Genomic DNA, 25,777 nt, shown 5'->3' on the forward strand with positions numbered 1-25,777 from the left:
ATCTTTCTATAATGACCTTCGTTGTCTCTTTTTACAGTTTTTGGCTTGGAATCTGTTTTATCTGAAATAAGTATAGCTATTTCTGCTCGCTTTTTGGTTCCTGTTTGTGTGAAAAATCTTTTTCCATCCCTTCATTTTCAGTCTATTTGTGTCTTTACAGGTGAAGTGAGTTTCTTATAGGCAGCATATTGCTGGGTCATTTTTAAATCTATTCAGTCTGTCTTTACCTTTTAAGTGGCGAATTTAATGTGTTTACATTTGAGATTATTATTGATAGGTTAGGATTTATTCCTGTCATTTGTTCATTGTTTTATAGTTGTTTTGTATATCCTTTCTTCCTCTCTTCGTTTTTTATTATTGCCATTTCCTTTTCCTTTCTTCTTCTCTTATTTTTTATTGCAGTTTTATGATCTGTAGTGGTAATGTTAGACTCCTTTCTCTTTCTCATTTGTGCATCTTCTCTACAATGAGTTTTATATTTTCATATGTTTTCATGATGATAGATATTGTCCTTTTGTTTTCAGGTATATGAGTCCCTTAAGCATTTCTTGCAGTTGTGGTCTAGTGGGGAAATCCCTCAATTTTTGTTTGTCTGGAAAAGACTTTATTTCTTCTTCATTTTTGAAATATAGCCTTGCTGGGTACAGTATTCTTGACTAGCAGTATCTGTTTTCTTTTAGCACTTTGACTGTATCACCCCAGTCTTTCCCTGCCTGTAAGGTTTCTGCTGAGAAATCTGCTGATAGTCTGATATGTATTTTCTTATATGTGACTTGATGCTTTTCTCTTGGTGTTTATAGAGTTCTCTATTTTTCTTTGACTTTTTTTTTTTTTTTTTTTTTTTTTTTTTTTTGAGACAGAATCTCACTCTGTGAGATTCCAGCCCAGGCTGGAATGCAGTGGCATGATCTTGGCTCACTGCAACCACTGCCTCCCCAGCTCAAGCGATTCTCGTACCTCAGCCTCCCAAGTAGCTGGGGTTACAGGCACCCACCACCACACTCAGCTAATTTCTGTATTTTTAGTAGAGACAAGGTTTTACTATGTTGGCCAGGCTGGTCTTGAATTCCTGGTCTCAAGTGATCTGCCCGCCTCGGCCTCCCAAAGTGCTGGGATTTCAGGCATAAGCCAACATGCCTGGCCTTGTCTTTCAGTTTTGACAGTTTGATTATAATGTGGCTTTTAGGGTTGAATGTATGTCGCAGTCCTTCAGCTTCCTTCCTTCCTATGCCTCTTACAAGACCTGAGTTTTTCTGCTCAGCTATTACTTGTTAAATATGTTTTCTATGCCTTTGCCCATCTCTTCTTGTGAAATTCCCAGAATTCTAGTATTTGGGCACCTCATGGTGTCCCATGTGTTGTATAGGCTTTTTTTTTTTTTTTGGTGGGGGGTGGTCTGATTTGGTATTCAAAAGCCATGTTTTCAAATTCAGAAATTCTTTCTTCTGCTGAATCTAGTCTATTGTTGAAGTTCTCAGTTTTTTTGTTTCATTGATTGAATTTTTCAGTTTTAGACTTTCCGTTTGATGCTTTTCCATGATATCTATCTCACTGAATTTTTCATTCAGATCATGAATTTGTTTTCTGATTTCTTTGTATTGTTTATCTCCGTTCTCTTGTATCTCACTTAGTTTGTTAAATATCTTTATTTTAAATTCTTTTAGTCATGTCACAAATTTTCCTTTATTTGTTATCTGTTACTGGAGAATTATTGTGTTCCTTTGAGGATGTCGTGTTTCTTGCTTTTTCATGTTTCTTGTGTCCTTACATTGATATGTGCACAGCTGGTCTATCAATCGCTTCTTTCATTTTTATGGATTGGCTTTCATAGGGAAAGACTTTTTCATATATATGTATATATATATATACACACACACATATATATACATATACATATGTATATGTATATATATGTGTGTGTATATATATGTATATGTATATGTATATATATATGTGTGTGTATATATGTGTGTATGTGTGTATATATATGTATGTGTGTATATATGTATATGTATGTGTGTATACACACACACACACACACACACACTGTTGGTTGGGTGGGTGCAGTAGTGTAGACTTCTTAGCCTGTAATCAGCTAGTCAGCTTCAGTGTTGTCTGTGAGTTCCTTAGTTATTAGGCCGCACTTGTTAGTGTAGGCTGTGGTGAGGCTTCTTTGGGTATAGGCACACCAGGTGGGTTGGTCCATGGGTACAGTACTGGCAGTAGCAGGCAGGGCAGGCCTGTCCTCAAGTTCCTAGCTGGCATGCACCAGCACCAGCAGCAGCAGGAGTGGCAAAATGGTACCCAGGCTCCCAGATGGCACATTTAGGCACCCATGGCAGTGGCTATGGGTGGGGCAGATTAATCCCCACACCCCCAGATGGTACTTGCAGGTACTGACGGTGGCAGTGGGGAAGGTTGATCCCTGGGCCCCAGGATGGCATGCTCATGCACATGCACCTGTGGCACTAGCAGGGCAGACTTGTCCTCAGGTCCCACATGACACCTGTGGGCATTGGCAATGGCAGACACAGCATGCTTAACCTCAGGCCCCTGGATGGTACATATGAGTGTCCATAGCAATGGGCAGGGCAGGTCAGTCCCCAGACCCCAGATAATGTGTGCAGATACCAGTGGTGGTGACAGATGGGGCAGGCCTGTCCTCAGGCCCCCAGATAACAAGTATAGGCGCTAACAGCAGTAGATGAGGCAGTCTGATCCCCTCTTCCCTGGACAACACACACTAGCACTGGTAGTGGGTGGAGTAAACCTCTCTAAACCCTGTAGTTTCTTAATTCCTAAAGAATCTGTGAACAATTATGAAAAGAGAACCCTAAGTTACTTGTAATCAGTAATAGAGAAAAGCCCTAAAATTAAATATTCATAAGGCTTTTCCTAAAAATTACATTTGATAGTTATAAAATATAGAAATAAAAGCATCCAAGTAATATTTTAAAATATACTCTAGAAATCCTAGGAAAATATCAAAAATTTAAAACAAAGCAGCCATTTATATTTTAAACAGTAGCCAAAGCAAACCAAGAGTCATAGGAGAAAAACTGGTTTTGATATTTAGGGTTAGTAATGTCATCATTCTTTACATAGCTTGTTTTAATTAACTCATTTGAAATGAATCCAAAGCTTTGTGATTTTTGTGTTGCTTGTGATTTCTTAACATTATAATAAGTGCCAAATGTTTGTTAGCATAGTCAACAATTATCCAGACACTATTTTGTTCTTTGTTTTTCAGTAGCTGCAAAAGTACCTGTAAAAGTATTAGTCATATTTAGGCTTCCAAGTTTTCCAGTGAACTAGGAATCTGGCTTCAGCTTGGCAACTAATTCTGAGACCTTTAGTTGCTCATTTGTAAAATGGAATAGAGGAAGCTAAGTTACTTGCATATTTAAAGAATCCAACGCTATCTACCAAAAGTTCTGAGAGATCAGTATTGTGACCAGATACAAAATAAGTACACAAAAAATCATAGTTGCTCTGAAATAACCACTTAGAAAACATAATTTTTAAGACTCTAACACACCAAATATAAATTATCTGGCAATAACCTTTATAAAGATTTATTAAAATCTTTATGTAAAATTAAGAAAACTGCAACCTATTAAAGGAGTACATTGATATACTATGTTTCTAGAATACTTTATTTTTGACAAAAACCAAATTACCTAAAAATTATTTTATAAACCTAATATAATTCAAATAAAAATACCAGTAGAAGGAGGGAGAGAAACTTGCAAACAAATATAGCCACAAAATCTTCTAACAAAAAGAGTAGGGAAACATAATTTCTCACTCCTTAGGTATGGATTATGCATGGTGACTTCCTTTCAAAGTGTACATCATGGAAAGCAAGAAATGAAAGAGTAACTTCAAGCAGAAAAGATAACTGTTAGGTATTGGGCTTAATACTTGGATGATGAAATAACATGTACAATAAACCCCCATGACACGTTACCTATGTTACAAACCTTCACATATACCCCCAAACCTAAAATACACGTTTATTTAAAAAGAAAGAAAGAAAGATCTAACGTTTAAGTCTTTAATCCATCTCGAATTGATTTTTGTATAAGGTGTAAGGAAGGGATTCAGTTTCGGCTTTCTACATATGGCTAGCCAGTTTTCCCAGCACCATTTATTCAATAGGGAATCCTTTCCCCATTGCTTGTTTTTCTCAGGTTTGTCAAAGATCAGATAGTTGTAGATATGCGGCATTATTTCTGAGGGCTCTGTTCTGTTCCATTGATCTATATCTCTGTTTTGGTACCAGTACCATGCTGTTTTGGTTACTGTAGCCTTGTAGTATAGTTTGAAGTCAGGTAGTGTGATGCCTCCAGCTTTGTTCTTTTGGCTTAGGATTGACTTGGCGATGCGGGCTCTTTTTCGGTTCCATATGAACTTTAAAGTAGTTTTTTCCAATTCTGTGAGGAAAGTCATTGGTAGCTTGATGGGGATGGCATTGAATCTGTAAATTACCTTGGGCAGTATGGCCATTTTCACGATATTGATTCTTCCTACCCATGAGCATGGAATGTTCTTCCATTTGTTTGTATCCTCTTTTATTTCATTGAGCAGTGGTTTGTAGTTCTTGAAGAGGTCCTTCACGTCCCTTGTAAGTTGGATTCCTAGTTATTTTATTCTCTTTGAAGCAATTGTGAATGGGAGTTCACTCATGATTTGGCTCTCTGTTTGTCTGTTGTTGGTGTATAAGAATGCTTGTGACTTTTGTACATTGATTTTGTATCCTGAGACTTTGCTGAAGTTGCTTATCACCTTAAGGAGATTTTAGGCTGAGACAATGGGGTTTTCTAGATATACACTCATGTCATCTGCAAATAGGGACAATTTGACTTCCTCTTTTCCTAATTGAATACCCTTTATTTCCTTCTCCTGCCTAATTGCCGTGGCCAGAACTTCCAACACTATGTTGAATAGGAGTGGTGAGTGAGGGCATCCCTGTCTTGTGCCAGTTTTCAAAGGGAATGCTTCCAGTTTTTGCCCATTCAGTATGATATTGGCTGTGGGTTTGTCATAGATAGCTCTTATTATTTTGAGATACGTCCCATCAATACCTAATTTATTGAGAGTTTTTAGCATGAAGGGTTGTTGAATTTTGTCAAAGACCTAAAACCATAAAAACCCTAGAAGAAAACCTAGGCATTACCATTCAGGACATAGGCATGGGCAAGGACTTCATGTCTAAAACACCAAAAGCAATGGCAACAAAAGCCAAAATTGACAAATGGGATCTCATTAAACTAAAGAGCTTCTGCACAGAAAAAGAAACTACCATCACAGTGAACAGGCAACGTACAAAATGGGAGAAAATTTTCGCAACCTATTCATCTGACAAAGGGCCAATATCCAGAATCTACAAAGAACTCAAACAAATTTACAAGAAAAAAACAAACAACCCCATCAAAAAGTGGGCAAAGGACATGAATAGACACTTCTCAAAAGAAGACATTTATGCAGTCAAAAAACACATGAAAAAATGCTCACCATCACTGGCCATCAGAGAAATGCAAATCAAAACCACAATGAGATACCATCTCACACCAGTTAGAATGGCAATCACTAAAAAGTCAGGAAACAACAGGTGCTGGAGAGGATGTGGAGAAATAGGAACACTTTTACACTGTTGGTGGGACTGTAAAGTAGTTCAACCCTTGTGGAAGTCAGTGTGGCAATTCCTCAGGGATCTAGAACTAGAAATTCCATTTGACCCAGCCATCCCGTTGCTGGGTATATACCCAAAGGATTATAAATCATGCTGCTATTAAGACACATGCACACGTATGTTTATTGCGGCACTATTCACAATAGCAAAGACTTGGAACCAACCCAAATGTCCAACAATGATAGACTGGATTAAGAAAATGTGGCACATGTACACCATGGAATACTATGCAGCCATAAAAAATGATGAGTTCATGTCCTTTGTAGGGACATGGATGAAATTGGAAATCATCATTCTCAGTAAACCATCGCAAGAACGGAAAACCAAACACCACATATTCTCACTCATAGGTGGGAATTGAACAATGAGAACACATGGACACAGGAAGGGGAACATCACACTCTGGGGACTGTTGTGGGGTGGGGGGAGGGGGGAGGGATAGCATTGGGAGATATACCTAATGCTAGATGACGAGTTGGTGGGTGCAGCGCACCAGCATGGCACATGTATACATATGTAACTAACCTGCACATTGCGCACATGTACCCTAAAACCTAATGTATAATAATAATAAATAAATAAATTTTAAAAAATAAAAAGAAAGAAAGAAAGAAAGAGGAGTAATTTTGCAGTGTAGAAACCTGATAAAGCACTACCTCAGTGAAGTGATCAAGGTCAACATTAACAGTCATAAATCATGTTGCTAGTATGTACCCTTGAAATAATGTGATGCTAATGGTATTTTACATCTAAGGCCTTTCTCCCAATAACCGATAAGCCCAGTCTTATCATGAGAAAAATGTTGAATTGCAGCCCTGTGACATCTGACCAGTATTCCTCAAAACTGTCAAGGTGATCAAAAACAAGGAAATTCTGAAAACTTGCCACAGCCAAGAGTAGGCTAAGGAGACATGACAACTAAATGTAATATGGTATCCTGAATGGGATTCAGGAACAGAAAAAGGATATCAAATAAAAGCTAAGGGCATTGCTCTACTTGGGTTGCTATAAACAAGATATCACAGACTGGGTAGCTTAAACAACATTTATTTTCTCACAGTTCTGTAGGTTGGAAGTCCAAGATCAAGATGCTAGCAGGGTCGGTTTCTGGTGAGGTCTCTTTTCCAGGCTTGCAGACAGCCATCTTCTTGCTGTATCCTCACATGATCTTTCTTCTGTGCTCATGTGCTCCTCACGTCTCATCATTTTCTTTTTTTTCTTTTTTTTTTTTTAGACGGAGGCTCACTCTGTCCCCCAGGCTGGAGTGCAGTGGCGCGATCTCCCCTCACTGCAAGCTTCGCCTCCCAGGTTCATGCCATTCTCCTGCCTCAGCCTCCCATATAGCTGGGACTACAGGCGCCAGCCACCATGCCTGGCTAATTTTTTTTTGTTTTTTTAGTAGGGACGGGGTTTCACCGTGTTAGCCAAGATGGTCTCGATCTCCTGACCTCGTGATCTGCCCGCCTCGGCCTCCCAAAGTGCTGGGATTACAGGCGTGAGCCACCGTGCCCAGCCTCATCATTTTCTTATAAAGACACAAGTCCTATTGGATTGCTGTCCCACCCTTATGGCCTTATTTAATCTTAATTACCTGCTTAAAGGCCCTATCTTCAAATATGGTCACATAGTATATTTGTATGTATATGTATGAATGTATTCAATGTATGAATTTTGCAGGAACACAATTTGGTCCATGACACTAAAGAAATCTAAATAAATTTTGGACTTTACTTAATAACAACCTATCAGTATTGCTTCATTGAATACAACAAGTGTACCATACTAATGTAAGACGTTAGTAATACACCAGAGTAGTTTGAGGGTACAAGAACTCTCTGTACTATTTGCTAAATTTTGTGTAAATCTGAACTGTTCTAAAAATAGTCTATTAAAAAATACACAAATTTTGAGACATATGTTTAAAAATGAGTAACAGGATCATGATCTTTCCCAGTCAGATAGATGCCTAAGTATACAACAGAGTTACAATAATTAAAGCAGCAGTGTACTGTACAGGGTGGATTATTTAAGAAATGAAGTTGGGACAGTGAGGTAGCCATTTTGGGAAAATAATTAAATTAGAACTTTATCCGACCCAATATACTACAACAAACTTCTGAATTGATTAAAGATTAACAAATGAAAAAAGAAGAAAGTGCTAGAAGAAAATATAGGTGGATATTTACATGGTCTCGATGTAGGAAGTGATGTGCCTATGTATTACAGTAGTTATTGAAGAGTTATGGTAATTTTTGTTTACTTTTTCTTCTTGCCTCTTAGGATTGTCCTACTTTGCAAAAAGAAAAACAAAAACAGTGAATGTATATTGCTGAAGCTATGAAAGTTATAAAAATAAAATAACATTTCTATAACTATTTGATTCTATAAATAGTGTCTGCCCTCCAAATGGCTTAAGTCTAGTGTAGATAAGGACATATTTAGAAATATACGTATAAACCTCCAACGTGAGTTGGGATCAAATAAGTTATATGTGTATGATGATGTACACAAAACACTTTGAAAGGGGTATGTAGTTGTCTATGCCCATTTATATTTCCATAAAGGAATGCCTGATGCTGGGTAATTTATTTTTAAAAAAAATAAGGCTTATTTGGCTCACAGCTCTGCAGGCTATTCAAGAAGGATGGCACCAGGATCTGCTTCTGGTGAGGGCCTCAGGCTGCTTCCACTCATGGTAGAAGGCAAAGGGGAGGTGGCATGGGCAGATCACATCATGAGAGAGGAGTGAGAGTGAAAGGGAAGGTGCCAGGTTCTTTTTAACAACCAGTACTCAAGGAAACTCTCATAGCAACTAATAGAGTGAGAGCTCACTCATTACCACAAGATCAGCACAAAATCATTCATGAGGGATCCACCCCCATGACCCAAACACTTCTCACCAGGCCCCACTTCCAACACTGGGTATCAAACTTCAACATGAGACTTGGCAGAGCCAAAGAAACCATATTCAAACCACAGTAGCAGTATAATAGAGTATTATAAAAATGTAAATATCCATATAAGCACAGTTTATATGCAACACATAGACACACTATTATGGACTGAATTGTATCTCCCTAAAATTCATATATTGAAGCTCTAACTGCCAATATGATGGTATTTGGAGGTGGGGCCTTTGGAAGGAAATGCTTAGGTTTAAATGAGGTCATGAGGGTGCCCCCGCTCTCCCTGCATCCCCGTGTTGTGATTAGTGTCCTCATAAGGAAGAAACTAAAAACTCTCTCTCTCTGGCACATACTGAGGAAAGCTCATGTAAGGACACAGTGAGAAGGCAGCCATTTGCAATCCAAGGAGAGAGCCCTCACCAGACACTGACTGATGGCACCTTGATCTGGGACTTCTGTCTGCGAGAAAATAAATTGCTATTGTTTAAGCCACTCAGGCCATGGTATTTTGTTATGGCAGCCCAAGCTAACTAAGACACAAAGTACAAAATAAGTTAAAATGATAATAAATGTTTGGATTGCACTTTGCCATTTGCAGAGCCCTTTCAAATCCATGATGTTTGATCCTCAGGCCATGCGAGGTAAATAGGGTGCACATTACCACCCCTCTCCACAGGTGAGGAAACAGAGGCCTGAGAAGCAATATGACTTTCTCCAGTAATAGTGACTGAATGTAACTCAAATCAAACTCAGGGCTTCTGAGTGCATACCACAGAGGTTTCATAGAAGGTGTTAAAGAAATTCAAAGGCAGGAACAGATCCTAAGGCCCAGGGCAGTCAGAAAAGAATTTTAGGAGGAAATGGGAATTCAACTGGGCTTTGAAAAAAACAGGGACATACACCAGTGGGAAGGAGGTGGAAGGGCCTCCCAGAGAAGTGACGTGGACAAAAGTATGCTGCAGCCCATCTATGATACAGAGCAGGGTATGGTCCTTTCAAAGGATCAAATGTGGGCAAAACTTGAAAATTGTTTGGTCTTGCTGAGATTTTTCTTTAAAAATAAAAAGTCTGGTTTTGCTTTTTAAATACAAGTCTCCTTTCAACCCTACCCCTAAAAAACTTAAATCAGATTCATTAAAGTTTGTAATCCATAGTCCCATAGAATGACAATCTTAGTAATAACTAGGAGCTATTTTGTTAGGTTTCTTAGAATTCTAACTTAACAGAGAAATGAGAAGCTGTCAACACAGTACACTAACACAGTACAGAGACAAATTTTGTGTACGGCAAAATTTCATAAAGAATGGCAAGGTCTTTCAACCCACATGGGGAAGGCTGTCCGAGGACAATATATGTACTTTCTCCCACCTCAAAGGCTAATCATACACTAGACAGATGTCAATCTTCAAGCAGTTTAACTGGTCCATTTGAGAAAGATAAGTGTTGGATTTTCATATCATAAAGTTAGTAGTAGTAGAAATACCTTGTTTCAGCTTTTCGAGTAACTTATTAGCCTTTTCTCTGGCATTATCATGTAAGAGTTTATAAACATAATTGCTCAATGATTTAGAATTATGTATTAATACTATCAAGGAGCAAGGTGAACAAAACCAGAATTCTAGTCAAAGGTTTTGGAGGTGGCTGGCTACTCAGAAACATTTATTTATTCAGCACACATTTATTGAGGGCATTCTTCTTGGCAAGCATTGCTGGCTAGTACAAAGGCCAATTGGTACAAAGGCCAATAACAGAGCCACCATAGAGCCAGGTGTGCTGGCACGTGTCTATAGTCCCAGCTGCTTGGGAGGCAGAGGCAGGAGGATCACTTGAGCCCAGCAGTTCAGGGCTATAGTGGGCTATGATTGCTTGAGTAGCCACTGCATTCCAGCCTGGGCAACATAGCAAAACCCCATCTCAACAAAAAAGCAGAGCCGCCACCCTCCAGAGCACCTGCAGCCTAGTAAGGAAGACAGCAGTTACACTCTAGTATGAGGAAGAGTAAACCAGAGAGATATTCAAGATTCTCTGCAAGACCAGAAGAGGGTCTTAACCCTGGGGGAGAAACAGCAGGTCAGACCAGGAAAGGAATCAGGAACCATTTCTAAGATGGAGATAACACCTCAGCTAACCGAGAGACAGAAGTGTATAATGTTTATAGAGGCAGCGAGGAAGAAGGAGAGTGCAGGCGTTTGTTCAAGAAACTTCAAAGAATTGGGATGTCTGGAGCATAGATGTGATGGGAGAAGGAGATGTAACAGGCTGGAGAGGGAAGCAAAAGCCAGATTATAGAAGCCACATTGGGAATTTTGGGTTTCTTTGTGTAGACAATGGAGAGCCACCAAAGGATTTAAAACAGAAGAGTTTTCATGGCTACATTTGCATTTTTGAAAAATATAAAAGACCTGACTATTATAGACCACAAGGTAGTCCTTAGTAATTCAGTGGCTGAGAGGAGATTGCCAGATATCCACCCTTGCAGAGGCAGGCTATTTGCCCTTGGTTCCGCTCCTTTTGGACTTCCAGATGAATGAGGTGTCCCTGCTTAGCAACCCTATTTTAGGAAGAACTAGAAGAAACTGGAACTGAGATTTCAGATAGCACTGATTAAAGGCAATAAGGAGATAAAAATTTATAGAGGAAATTAATGCTTTTTCTTTTTTGTAAGTAAGCTTTCACCTAAAAGAGCGGTGCCTTTTCCCAAAGATGCTCCCACATTGCTCAAGACATGTCTGGAATTTCTCTTTTGAAATTTCTTTAATGTCCAACCTGGATTCATGTCTTTTTATGGTTGCATTTTTTAAATTTTGTACTCCAAAATAAGCACTACTCTATCTCTTATCTTCCTTACTAGACCTAGCACTGAATTGACTTTTGATGTATTCCCAAAGTCAAATCCATCTTTACAGGATGAAAGTTTGTTACCTCTGAAGACACTGAAGAAAGTATCTGGTCAAGACGTTATCAGCTACAAGTTTCTCGACCCTCAGTCTCAGAGATTGCCTATGAAACACGGGTGATAATAATCTTTTTCCTGCCCCCCCCCCATTCAGTTATTGTAAAGATGCTACCAGACAACATGGGAAAGTTTTTTGTAGAGTGCTGCATCAGTGAGTGCTATTTTTGTTGTCTCACAGTTTGCAGGCAATTCCAAACTGTGCATTTACCACATCGTGGTGTCTGTCTGTATGTTCTTACAGATTGTTTACTTCATGAAATTAGGGCCTGGGTCATATTTGGCTTTGTTTTACCAGTGTCCAGCGTTGGCAGCATGCATTAAAAGCCCCCGGATGTTTTTTGAATGAATAATTGAGTCTAGCTCATTGCCTTTTCCTCAAATCACATATATCAGAAATAAATAATGCACTTGAGATTATTCAGTTCAAATAATAGACTCAGAGGCTATTTGAGTTTCTTTGAGGAGTTTGTCATTAGGAACCAGCTGTTCTCCATCTCTGAAGGGGCAAGGACAAAGGGCTAATGAAATCAATCAATCTGAAAGCATAAAGGCTCTTAAGCTTTATTTCTGTGCCCTTTACTTTGACTGCATTTAAAAATAACTAGGAACATTTTTTTTTAAAGTTACTGATGCTGGGACCCCATCCCAGGACAATTAAATCAATACCTCTGGAGTTGGAAGCCTGGCACTGATAGTTTTTAAAGCTACTTGGTGATTTTAACATGCAACCTGCATCGGATACAGGGGCTCTAGAAATATGCTTTGAGAAACATTGCTTTAAACAAATAAAAAATTTAAAAAGGGGCCCTTCTTTCTAGTTCTACATCAGGTGCTATATGAGATGGATAAGAACATAAGGCATGTTCCCACTGCAGTCTATTGAAGGAATAAAAACTAGCAATCACTAGTATGAGTGAGTGGAAAAGCAACTATCAGTATTTGGTGAGCTACGAGAAATCATGAAAAGAGACTTATGCTGAGCCTGAGACTTTCTGCAGAATCTGGTAGATGTTTTAGGGAGTTTATCATCAAAATATAAGACAGTCTCTACCCACAAAAGGAAGTTGACTCTTAGCTTAGCAAGCCTTCTAGTACCAGCCAACAGGCCTGACCAGTACAAAGGGTCTGAAGGCCTTATTCCCAACACAAATCACCATGTTTGGCACCGGGAATGCAACAGTGAACAAGACTCAAACTGTCTCAAACAACTGAGTCTGTTCACAATCAAGTAAACAGGCAATTACAAACTGGGGAGAATTGATGAAAGAAATGAAATAAGGTTGGTGAGATAGGAAGCACCAGTTGTTGGAGGGCTTTTAAGGGTAGACTGAGGTATTTATTTCAGTCTAATATGATAACCAGTAGTTTCTGATCAAAAGAATGCTATAAAAGAAATGTGTAAGAAATATTATTTTTTAAGTTTTGGATCTGGGAAGGAAATAGTACAGATGTACAACAATTAGGACACCTGCAACAATCTTAGGGTTGGGTGATAAGTTCCTAAGTTAGGGTGGCTTGGATGTGGGAAGAAGAGGTTTGTAGACTTCCCAGTGAAAAAGATGGCTGTTTATATTACATAAGTAATTTAAATTCATTTAAATCGGAAATGAATTGCTAATGTTGGAATTCTATATTGGGCTACTTATTGTGTGTCTGAGAATCAGTTCCTCTCTTGATATTTCCCATTGATACAAATAGCTATTGTATCTTAGTCTATTTCACAATTATGGGAGAACTTTAAAAACTGGATAAGAAGTTAGTGAAGCCAGTCAAGGTCTAGTACTTTTTGAAAAATCAGTTGTTTACTTCTGTTTATAATTTTACACAGCCCCATACCAAAAAACACCAAAAACAATAACAAAAAAACCACTTTCCTGTCAAACACAACCTCTCTGAAAATAGTAAACCTCCATATTTTAACATACTATATATATAATATATACTGTATACTATAATATATAATAGATTATATATTATATATGATATATAATAGATATATTATATATGATATATAATAGATATATATGATATATAATAGATTATATATTATATATGATATATAATAGATTATATATTATATATGATATATATAATAGATTATATATTATATATGATATATATAATAGATTATATATATGATATATAATAGATTATATATAATATATGATATATAATAGATTATATATTATATATGATATATAATAGATTATGTATTATATATGATATATAATAGATTATGTATTATATATGATATATAATAGATTATATATTATATATGATATATAATAGATTATATATTATATATGATATATAATAGATTATATATTATATATGATATATAATAGATTATATATTATATATGATATATATAATAGATTATATATTATATATGATATATATAATAGATTATATATTATATATGATATATAATAGATTATATATTATATATGATATATAATATATACCATAGAGATCAGTTATAGTTTATATATACTATATATACTATATACCATATATAATATATAGCCATATATTATATATAACTATAGATTTTATATATACACTATATATAATATATAATATTGTAACACACTATAAAGTCAATGTTATTTGAGAATCTGAGCCTATGTGAAATTTTTTATTAATCAAACCTAAATTTTTGTCTTTGCCTTCAAGTGAACAAGCTCTACAATTTTCATATGTAAATGATCAGTGTGTAATTAATTCCAAAAAAATTCACTACTCTTTTTGGGCCAATTCCATAAAGAGCCACAGACTGGATAGTATTGAGTGATTGGGACATACACGATTGTAAACTATCAGACCCCCTGTACTCAAATTGAGTCTGTATTCTAAATCTTGTTGTGTATCCTCATAGGAGACTGTAAAGTGCAGGCATGCTTTCAATGCATACAGTCTGTGATTTATAGAGGCATGTAGGTCAGGAATTTATTATGCTGAAAATCATAATAACTGTTTTGTTTTGCTTTTCACAATGAAGTGACCAAAGCATGTTGAAAGATAAATGGATGAAGCATTTTGATTATGCTTTTATTTCTATTAAAGGTTAAATATTATTGCCAAGTAACCAGCCATGCTAAGTATTATGATATTAAAGCTGAAGTAGTTTGTAAGCTGATAGCCCTTTCTTTCCTCTGGGTTTAGGTTTGTTATTAATCAAAATGTTGGACTTGCTTAGTGCAGTGGTGTATGAAACAAACAGTTGAAAAAGACAGCTCCTTTAACTTATGGCTCTCTGCTTTTTTTCAAATTTGTAAGGAAATCTGTTTCTTCTTGTGGACTTTATGCTGTTATTCATGTGTCTAGAGTTCATTTTTTATACCAGAGCCGACTAAATCCAATAGTTGTAAGATTCTCTCATGGCATAGAAAGGAAGAAGGTGCCTTTTTATATTCTTAACTGACAAATTCTGATCAAGTCATTTTTGAAACATGGAGAATCCCTACTAGAAATGGATATTACAGAAAACCATCTGTATTTCTGGGCAGAGAAGAGGATAATTTTTTAAATAGAAGAATATGTATATGAAGAGGTATTAATAAGACAGTAAGTTTGTTTTCTCATATCAATCCAGGAGTATTGATGAAATTGTTTTAAAGGGCGTATGATTCCAGCTATACTGGTGTTGGCTTAGACATCAACACAGCCAGCCTGTAAGCACTTGGAAAGCTGCTGCTAAGCATGTACTGAAGTGCAGTAGAGAGGGGTCTAGACACCCCCGATGTGTGGTAAAGTACTTTTAACAGGACAGTCCTACCATTCTTCTGCACTTACTTCTCATCAGTGGTAATATTACAATTTTAAAGGGTGCATTTTGTGGGGGATGCAGCAAAGATTGTAAGAAGTGTTGAAGAAAAAGGCTACCTCTCAATAACTGGAGAAAAAAAAGGCTTAATTTATTACTTAAGTAAAAAGGAGCTGTGCTTTTAGGCACAGTGTCTCCAAGCAAAGCAGGCTGCAAATCTTACACAGTGTTTTGGGGTCAGGAATTGTTTAGGGGCAGCTATCAGCCTCAAAAGCCCCATTATTCGAAAGAGACTATTGTTGACTGGCTGGCTTTCAGAAGCATATTCACTGGAGTGAGTCTGCAGCCGATGGGCCAACTTTCAAAAGCATGTGGCTATCACTGGTTAATTGGCTTTCAGAGGTGTATTTTCTGAAGTGAGTTGTCACTGATTATTTAGACCTTGGTGAGATATCATTAATTGCATAAATCTGGTTTACTTAATACCATGGCTGTCGAACAGTCAGCCTTGTTCTGGGAGTTAGAGATTGTCTTACTTTCAGAAGCTAATACCTAAACACTGTAGGAAATTGAACACACAAGAAAATTAGATTTTGCAATGATTGTACAATACATTTTCTAAATAAGGGTGTCTACTAAAGGAATGGAAGTGTAAAAAGTCAGCAACTCCACATGTGAAATAGCATGTTCAGGTATTAAGATCAGTTATGAAATTTGATACAAATTATGTATCATTAATAATATAGTTCCAAGCATGGTGGCATGCGCTTGTAATCCCAGCTCCTTGGGAGGCTGAGGCAAGGTGTTCACTTGAGCCCAGGAGTTCGAGACCATCTGGGGCAACATAGCAAGATCTCCTCTCAAAAATAATAATAATAATAATAATAATAATGAAGTATAAAAATGTGAATGTGACTTAACTCATTCAGTAAATTAAAGTAGATTCTAGATCATCCATATATATCATTTCTACTTATTGCTTTCCAGTAAGCTTTTTCAGGTGGGACAAAAGAAGGTAGAAATGGTACATAAGCCTCAACTCGCCAGCCCTGGTGAGCAGCAGCTACTGAACCCTTAGTAATGATGGTATCACTAAAATTGTGACATTTTATTTCCCTCCTAAAATCTTTTTAGGACTCTTCAAAATCTGGGTATACCCATGTGAGTTTGCCACACAAGTAAATTTCACTCATCATTTGTGCTGCTGTAGAAGTATTAATCCTACAGTTTAACCCTATCTGCTGTGATGAAGAAAAGTGTGTATAGGATATAACTGGTAGGAAAAGACTTAAGAGTTTTGTTTTATTTGTATGAAAATTGAACTTTTCACCGGGCACGGTGGCTCACACCTGTAATCCCAGCACTTTGGGAGGCCGAGGCAGGCAGATCACGAGGTCAGAAGTTCGAGACCAGCCTGGCCAGCATGGTGAAACCCCGTCTCTACTAAAAATACAAAAAATTAGCCGGGCATGGTGGCAAATCTCTGTAGTCCCAGCCACTTGGGAGGCCGAGGCAGGAGAATCGCTTGAACCCGGGAGGTGAAGGTTGCAGTGAGCCGAGATCACGCCACTGCACTCCAGCCTGGGCAAGAGTGAGACTCCGTCTCAAAAAAAAAAATTGAATTTTTCTCTTTCTAAATTCATTCAACTGTTCTGAAGTCTGCTCTTTGGACTTCCCTGTTTATTCCTGGCACCTCATATGGGGCACAGCTAATTACTAACATATTTCGCTGATCCTAAAGATAGCTAGCTTATGACCTCTCAGGATTCCAGCATATGCTGATACCTTAAGACCAGTAAGCTTTTGATGAAGTAAGAAAGCAGGATTGGTTAGATTTGTTGTAATCAACAGTAGAAGGAAATTAGTCCATAGAGTTATGTCAAAAGTTTAGTTTCCTTTTGTATGAAGAAAATATTTTTTAAACCAGCAAATTCCCCAGGAAAGAGAGTCATAACACCATTTGAACATCATTTTTAAATTACCTTAATGTATTCCCAACTCTTGACCCATGTAACTGTTGAAATTTTTAAAAATCAGATAGGGCTGGCTTATTGTCTTGAGTTTTGCTCTGCAACCTGACTCACTCTGGCTAAAGGAATGTGTTCTTTAAAGGAAGCAGACAGTGTCCTCTGAGTTTACTTTGAGGAACACTTCTGTATAGAACTCTTTTAACCTCCCATCAGGGGAGAAACCTCAAGTGAAGACTGAGGCAAAGAGACTCTCTACTAGAAATACAAACCAGCAGAACAAACTGCAGACATGTTTTTCAAATTTAAGAGTTTTCTGAGAAGTTGGTTTCCATGTGGTGTAAGCACCAGTAAACAACAAACCCATCTTGGTGTTCTGTACGCTTATGGTTCATTATGTCAATGATAGTAGAGTATAGAATTTCTACTGTAAGTTCCCATGCAAGAAATCACTGAACCATCTCTCTCCCTATTTAGGATGTCACATGTACTTCAGTTTGAGGATAAAAGCAGAAAAGTGAAAGATGCAAGCATGCAAGACTCAGATACATTTGAAATCTATGATCCTCGGAATCCAGTGAATAAAAGAAGGAGGGAAGAAAGCAAAAAGCTGATGAGAGAGAAAAAAGAAAGAAGATAAAATGAGAATAATGATAACCAGAACTTGCTGGAAATGTGCCTGCAATGGCCTTGTAACAGCCATTGTTCCCAACAGCATCACTTAGGGGTGTGAAAAGAAGTATTTTTGAACCTGTTGTCTGGTTTTGAAAAACAATTATCTTGTTTTGCAAATTGTGGAATGATGTAAGCAAATGCTTTTGGTTACTGGTACATGTGTTTTTTCCTAGCTGACCTTTTATATTGCTAAATCTGAAATAAAATTACACATTTCATGTTAACCATTGCAGACTGCAAGCCTGTTTGTGTCCTTTTACCCTAAAATATATGAAGGCTTCCTTTTCAAGATTTTTTATAAGAAGTTATTACAGAAAGAATATGTGTGGGGAACCTCCCTTTCACTAACTTCAGAATATAATAAAAGATTATAAATAAAATATAGAATATAAATATGGATGGGGTTTTTTGCATATAAATATTTCAAAATATCCAAGCCAGCACAACTCAATATCCTCATGCCTTCAGTCTTGAGGAACCCCCAGGTGAACATTCACACCTCCATGCAGGCCAGTGCCTGGGTTTTATGGGCACAGTCAAGATACTTTAACACTCTAAGTAACATCAGCCAGGCTCACTGCATGCCCAGCCTGACACCTGGCCCCCTGCCCACTCCTCTGTCCTTCTCAGCACAGCGATACCAAGAGTACATGCAGAGGTCTCATTCTGACAACAAAAACTCATTAAGAATTTAGCTTTTGATGACAATCATTCATACTCATTTTTTGTTTTTTGTTTTTTTTTTTTTGAGACAGAGTTTCGCTTTAGTTGCCCAGGCTGGAGTGCAATGGCACAATCTCAGCTTACCACAACCTCCGCCTCCTGGGTTCAAGCAATTCTTCTGCCTCAGCCTGCCAAGTAGCTGGGATTACAGGCATGCGCCACTATGCCCGGCTAATTCTGCATTTTTAGTAAAGGCGGGGTTTCTCCATGTTGGCCAGGCTGGTCTCAAACTCCCAACCTCAGGTGATCCACCTGCCTCTGCCTCCCAAAGTGCTGGGATTACAGGCATGAGCCACTGCGACTGGCCCATACTGGTTATTTACTGTATATTATCTATATTATATATTACAGTCTGAATGCTAAAATTATATCACGGGCTATTTTCACTAACCTGATAAAATCTCACCAGCTACTTCTTTTCAGATCATGTCTCATCAGCTCTCTCTTTCAGAATGTAATCTGATAAGCTTTCTCTAGAGCATAGAGCACTGGTTCTCAAAATGTAATTGCAGATGCAACACTACAGCAGTAGCATCACTTCAGAACATGTCAGAAATGTAACTTCTTGGCCATACCACCCACCACTACCACCTCTCTTTCAGACTACTGAATCTGAAACTTTGAACCCTGAGGGCTCATTAAACAGATGGATGGGCCTCACTCTTGGTGGTTCCACCTCTTTTGATATTGGCAATATCTAGTGAAGTTAAAAATGTGTATATCCAATAACCCAAAAATTCTAATTCTAGGTCCTAGGAATCCTAAAGAAATTATCACATAAATAATTCTAAGTTATAAACTAAAGCATCAATCAAAGAATGGATAAATAAGTTGTTGAATAGTCATACTATGGAATACTTTATAGAGGTGAAAATCAGTAAACCAGAGCTATATGTAGTAGCAGATCTTTAAAATAATGTGGAAAAAAAGGAAACTGCCTATATAAAAATTAAGACACACAATTCATTATGATATATTGTTTATGAATGTACACATATGTAGAAAAGTATAAAAACACATGTGGAAATAGTGTTTGCCTCTGAGAAGGAATTCACAGGGAGCTCACTTGTGTTTGTAATGTTTTATTTTTTAAGTGCTGGATGGTAGATACTCAGTTCTCATTTTCTGTACATTTTGGAATACCTGAAATATTTCACAATTTTTTTATGATTATATCTGGAACCTGAGGTGAGAACACAGAAGGACCCCCAGTGCTAACAAGAACCCTTTCTATTTTGCTTCAGGAAGAAGGAGAGAGCTTCAAAGAGGAGGAGAGGGCTATGATTGAGGTGTTCTGGGAAAATGTCAACCCACTCAAATGCAGAGTGGTCAGACTCAAAGCCACCCCAAAATAAGCCAGTGCTTGGAAGTGTGTCCCATCTTCCCCTCACCATAAAGGTTATAATATTGGTTTTATTTCAGATAAAACAGAATTTTGTCTTCCGAACTCACAAAGTCTCTGTTGGTTATTCTGAAACGTATTACCACTAAATCTGTCTGTGTTGAAGTACCCTATGGTTTCTCTACCATTCCTCCTGGATTGTGTCCACCTTAACCAGTGCAGTGTTATCCTGGAACAGGAAACCACAGACCTCCAGGGCACACACTAGAGAATACTATTTGCAGGTTTAAAAAGATAACTGAATGACAAAATTAAAACCAGTTTGGTTGAATGTTTCTCATCCTGTTTTAACCACAAGGAGCAGAAAGATCTGAAATTCCACAGAGATTAGAATTTTGTCAGAAGAACTTCAACATGATAATAAAATTCACCATAAACTTAACTGAATAATAGCAATAATAATTTTTAAAAAGCTTAAAAATGTAGTTGAATTACCTGTTCCATATTGTATGAAATGTGTTCATAGTTAAACCTTTTGCAAATGTCACAGGAATGTGTGGGAGCCAAATAAATTCCCAAAACAAAAAACAAATTCAAAAAACATGTTAGAAAATAAGTCTTTTAATTTTAATTTCATATTTGGGATTTTTATTTTATGTGTCTTACCCTAGGGATGTTATCCTAAGACAAGGAAGTATGTTAGCATTGGTTTTTTGTTTGTTTGTTTTGTTTTTTACATTTCTTCCTTGCTATATGAGTTAGCATTCTTATTCATTGTCTGTGACAATGCTGCACGTTCTGGAGAGCAAAGAAAAAAGCAACTCCCAGCAATTTTTTTTTCTCATTTTATGACAAATCAGTTTTTCTCATGGTTGAAGTCATTGGCAAGGTGAAAGTTTAACCCTAGACCTCTCCATTCTCAATAGGTAATTGAGGCAAATGCAGATCTCTCTAGAATTTTTAATGATATAATACAAAATGCAAGGCTTGATGAAATTTGAATTCCAAGGGAAATAATGAAACACCAAATCTTACTATTAGAAGTCCTGGGTTTGTAGAAAGAAACATTTATTCATTTATTCCCCAAAATCACTACCACCACCATCAAAGCCATAGGTGAATACTAAATGGTGTAATAATACACATGCCCTCAGCACTCTGTATCCTCTGAGGCCACACAGTAATGCATCTGCTGCATCTAAAAATGGGGCTACCATAGAACAAGGTCATTAAAAAGTGTGAGGAGATGAGTGGTTTGCTGCTGTTTTTAGCACAAGTTCAATAAGCTATGATGTCCTTATCAAGCTGTCACTACCAAGTTCCTTGATAAGATCTGACGTGTGAGGTACATAAACCTGTTCTGTTGTAGCACTGTGGCCTGTATGGAAAAGGTTAGATAAATGCAAAATAATGCCCAAACATGCTGTTTAATCTTGGTGATAACAAGAAAGAAAATGGAGGTGTGAAGTGAGTTACCATTGAGGGTTGTATCAGTATAAGCAATTTGTCTGTAATGGGTGTAGAGAAGTTAAGAGAGGTTACATTCTTTAACACTGTCATTCACACACACACACACACACACACACACACACAAAAGCAGGTCTAGTTTCTCTATGGCTTTGTCTCTGTTCCAATAACTCTAAACAGTTTATCAGGTGGTATCATTTCTGCTTACTAGAAAGCAGGAAGTTTAACTGTCCCAAGTATATTTTATCTCCTTTCTTCTTTTAGCTTTTACTGAAGACAAGTGAAACAGGAACCATATTGTAGAGAAATCCTTTCTAATAAAGCCTTGATGAAATTTGAATTCTGAGAGAAATAATGAAACACCAAATCTTACTAGGATGGGCATTAGAAGTCCTGTGTTTGTAGAAATAAACATTTAGTCATTCCCTAAAATCACTACCACCACTACCAAAGCCATAGGGGACGATCTTTGTTACAGGTGCTAAGCGTTTCATTATTCCCTGTGGAAATCCCTGTGAAAGTTGTTTTCATTGGTAGGCTGGTAAACCAGCTTTCCTTAATAAAGGAAAGAAGAGCCCTCATTTGCAGCATGTACTGATTTCCACAACATAAGTCCTCTCACCATGGCTGATTTCAAGCCACCAAAAGTAGCTCCAGTAAACTGGTTATTTTTCCCATTCTGTTTTATTCTAGCTAAAAGCTTATACAGCAACTCTTGCATTGGCACTAAAGAACTTACACAAAGGTTTGAACCCTTTGCCAGGATCACAGTCTTCATGCATATTTCTATTTTATGTAATTACTTCACACCGTCCTAAGTTCTAGCAATACCTGTACCCTACATTTTTATGGCAGTTTATATCTTTAGATTCTCTCTTGACGGAGTTTTCCAAAACCACTTGCCTCACATTTATTTTTCCCCTGCTTCTTGTGTTTTTTGCCCCAATTAGTCATATGTCCAATTCAAGAAGCAACCAAATTTTACAGGGGGGAAAAAAAAACAGCGTTGGGTGGGGAAAGGAAAGAAATGTAATTATAGTTATTTGAATTATTCCAGGTAAGTGATAATGTATAAATTCATTATTTAATTTATTTTAAACTATTTTGGGTTAGGGGGTGAGAAATCCTACCTGAAAAGGAAAGATGACTGGCTTCTAAATGAAATGCAGACGGGAGTCTGGTCTCTGTCTTTTCCACATCTGCTGGGAATTATTTCCTTAAGATTAGATCATGGTGCTAATTCATGTTAAACATCTTCTGGAGGCTTTCTTCACAGCAGCAGTCAGAAAGAAGGTGTTCTTGGTCTTTTAGGAAATTATTATTTTCTCATTCTCGTGATGCCAAAAATGATGTCATTGCTAAAGTTATGGCACTTTTTAAAAGTAATCAGGATAATTTTAAAAGCAGGACACTCAAATGACTTTCCTATTTATTTTCTGAATTTACTCTAGAGACTTATTATGATATTCAAACACTTTAATAAAAATATATTTGAGGCCAGAAGCGGTGGCTCACGCCTGTAATCCCAACACTTTGGGAGACTGAGGCGGAAGGATCACCTGAGGTCAGGGGTTCGAGACCAGCCTGGCCAACATGGTGAAACCCCCTCTCTACTAAAAATACAAAAATGAGCCAGGTGCAGTGGCTCACATCTGTAATCCCAGCACTTTGGGAGGCCAAGGCGGGTGGATCACGTGAGGTCAGCAGTTCGAGACCAGCCTGAACAACACAGAGAAACCCCATCTCTACTAAAAATCCAAAATTAGCCGAGCGTGGTGGCACATACCTGTAATCTCAGCTATTCGGGAGGCTGAGGCAGGAGAATGGCTTGAACCCGGGAGGCAGAGGTTGTGGTGAGCCGAGATCATGCCATTGCACTCCAGCCTGGGCAACAGGAGCGAAACTCTGTCTCAAAAAAAAAAAAAAAGGAGCCAGGCCTGGTGGCACGCACCTGTAGTCCCAGGTACTCAGGAGGCTGAGGCAGGAGAATCCCTTGAACGTGGGAGGCGGAGGTTGCAGCAAGCCGAGATCGTGCCACTGCACTCCAGCCTGGGCAACAGAGCGAGAATCTGTTTCAAAAAAAATAAAAATTAATTAATTAATTAATTAATTAATTAAAAGGGCCAGGCGCGGTGGCTCATGCCTGTAATCCCAGCACTTTGGGAGGCCGAGGCGGGCGGATCACGAGTTCAGGAGATCCAGACCATCCTGGCTAATGCGGTGAAGCCCCATCTCTACTAAAAATACAAAAAATTAGCCGGGCGTGGTGGCGGGCACCTGTAGTCCCAGTTACTCGGGAGGCTGAGGCAAGAGAATGGCGTGAACCCGGGAGGCGGAGCTTGCAGTGAGCCGAGATCGCGCCACTGCACTCCAGCCTGGGCGACAGAGCGAGACTCCGTCTCAAAAAAAAAAAAAAGAATATATTTGAAATGAAGCATACCATGTATGGAAAATAAATGACTAAAGTATATGTTGTATGGTTCATTCTCAACAGCTATGAGTAAACTTACAATTTGAAGGTTTCCTTCTTTTTCTGTGGTGTGTATTATTTTTTAATTTCAATTTTAAGGAAATATTTTATTTAGAATAAGAGGAATATGACCATTTTATTTCTATTACAAAACTTTGTAATAATACTATATTATTGGCGTAAGTGAATAGACTAATTAAGAATGGGATACTATTTCCCAAGGAACAAAAGAGTTCAACAAGTGATTTTTAAATTAATTCGGAAAAGTTATACATGATATTATGTGAGGACTAGATCCATTTCAGAGTGAAATTCCATAATGTCCATCAAACCTAACATGTCCAAAATGTAACTGTCATCTACACTTCCCAGCCCTGCCTCCACCAAACCTGCTTCCTCTGTAATTTTCCCATCTCCATTATGGGCAACGCCATAATTGCATTGCCCATAATGCAATTTCCAGTTGCTCAGGCCAAATAGCTTGGATTCCAGTCTTTATCTCACACATTCAGTCTGTTATGATATTCTGTTGACTCCACCTTCAAAATATTTCCAGAATTTTACCATTATTTGCTACTTCCCACTGCTACCACCCTAGTCAAAGGGACCATCAACTGTCATGTGGACTGCTATAATAAACTTTCACCCTTTTTTTCCTATAATTTATTATTAACATAGAAGCCAGTTAAACTTTTTAAAACAAGTCATGTTGTTATACTTATCTGTTCAAAACCCTTCAACGGTTCCCCATTTAATTCGGAGTAAAAGCCTAAGTCCTTACAAAGGCCTAAGGCTCTTTGTAGTTACCACCTCTCCCTCTCAGTCTCTCTGACTTTCTCTCTTACTACCTTCTCCATCACTTATTCTGCACCAGCCACACTATCCTTCCTGCTGTTCATCAAGTAAGCTAGGTGTGTTCCATCTCAGGGCCTCTGCAATGGCTGTTCCCTCTACCCGGAATACTGCCCCCAGGATGTCCACATGGCCAACTCCCTCAGTTCCTTCAAGTCTTTAGTCAAATGGCACCTTCTCAATGAGGCCTACAATAATCACTCTACTTTAAAATTCCAGCCACCCCTCCCACATGCTCAGTCTCTCAATCTCCCTGTTTAGTTGTATTCAATAGCGCGATTAACTCCCACGTACTTTGCCTTAATTTGCTTAATTCTTACAAACAACCCCATGAAGTAGGGACTCTTGCTATCAATTGTACAGATGAGGAAACTGAGCCTTAAAGAGGTTAATGTATTCTTCATCATCCCTCTCCCGCCCTAGAATGACCTCCATGAAGGAAAGGATTTCTGTCAGTTTTGTTCACTGTTGTCCCAGTGCCTAGAGCCCTGCCTAACAAATAGTAGACACTTAATAAATATTTGTTGGATTAATGACTAAACCCCTCAGGATCCAATGTAGGGTTATTACATATATTATAGTTTAATGTCACCATCATTTCATAAAGACAGGACACGTTTACACTAAAAATGAAGGAAGGATACAACCTCACTTCAGGGACTGCTCTAACAATTGAATAAATGTAACTTTAGGGAAATATCACCACAGTCTTTTTCTCATTTAACATAAGACACTTTGTCACAGATGGGCTGTAAGTCCTGAGATTACGAAGAATTGAGGGCCAGCATGTGATGTATAGAAAGCAAGACTGTAAGCCTTCAGACCTGCAACTGATTTAATAGGCAAATGATACAACCTCTTGACATCTGTTTCCTCCTGTCTCAGATGGGAACAGTCACAGCTGCCTTACCTACCTGTCAAGGTGTTGTTACAGTGAAAAGAAAGAATAGACAAGAAA

At 37.9% G+C, this 25,777-nt stretch overlaps 1 protein-coding gene across 2 annotated transcripts in view; it reads left to right on the forward strand.

Annotated features, from left to right (window-relative positions):
- CWC27 (CWC27 spliceosome associated cyclophilin) overlaps positions 1-18,189 on the forward strand; it is a 255,598-nt gene extending 237,409 nt beyond the window's left edge. For both annotated transcript variants that reach the window (NM_001132784.1, XM_054555097.2), the window contains 1 exon segment: positions 17,768-18,189. In NM_001132784.1, the coding sequence (NP_001126256.1) occupies positions 17,768-17,930 (163 nt within the window). In that variant the 3' untranslated portion in view covers positions 17,931-18,189.
- The last annotated feature ends 7,588 nt before the right edge of the window (positions 18,190-25,777 follow it).

This window comes from Pongo abelii, chromosome 4, assembly GCF_028885655.2.
Source record: "Pongo abelii isolate AG06213 chromosome 4, NHGRI_mPonAbe1-v2.0_pri, whole genome shotgun sequence".
NCBI lineage: Eukaryota > Metazoa > Chordata > Mammalia > Primates > Hominidae > Pongo > Pongo abelii.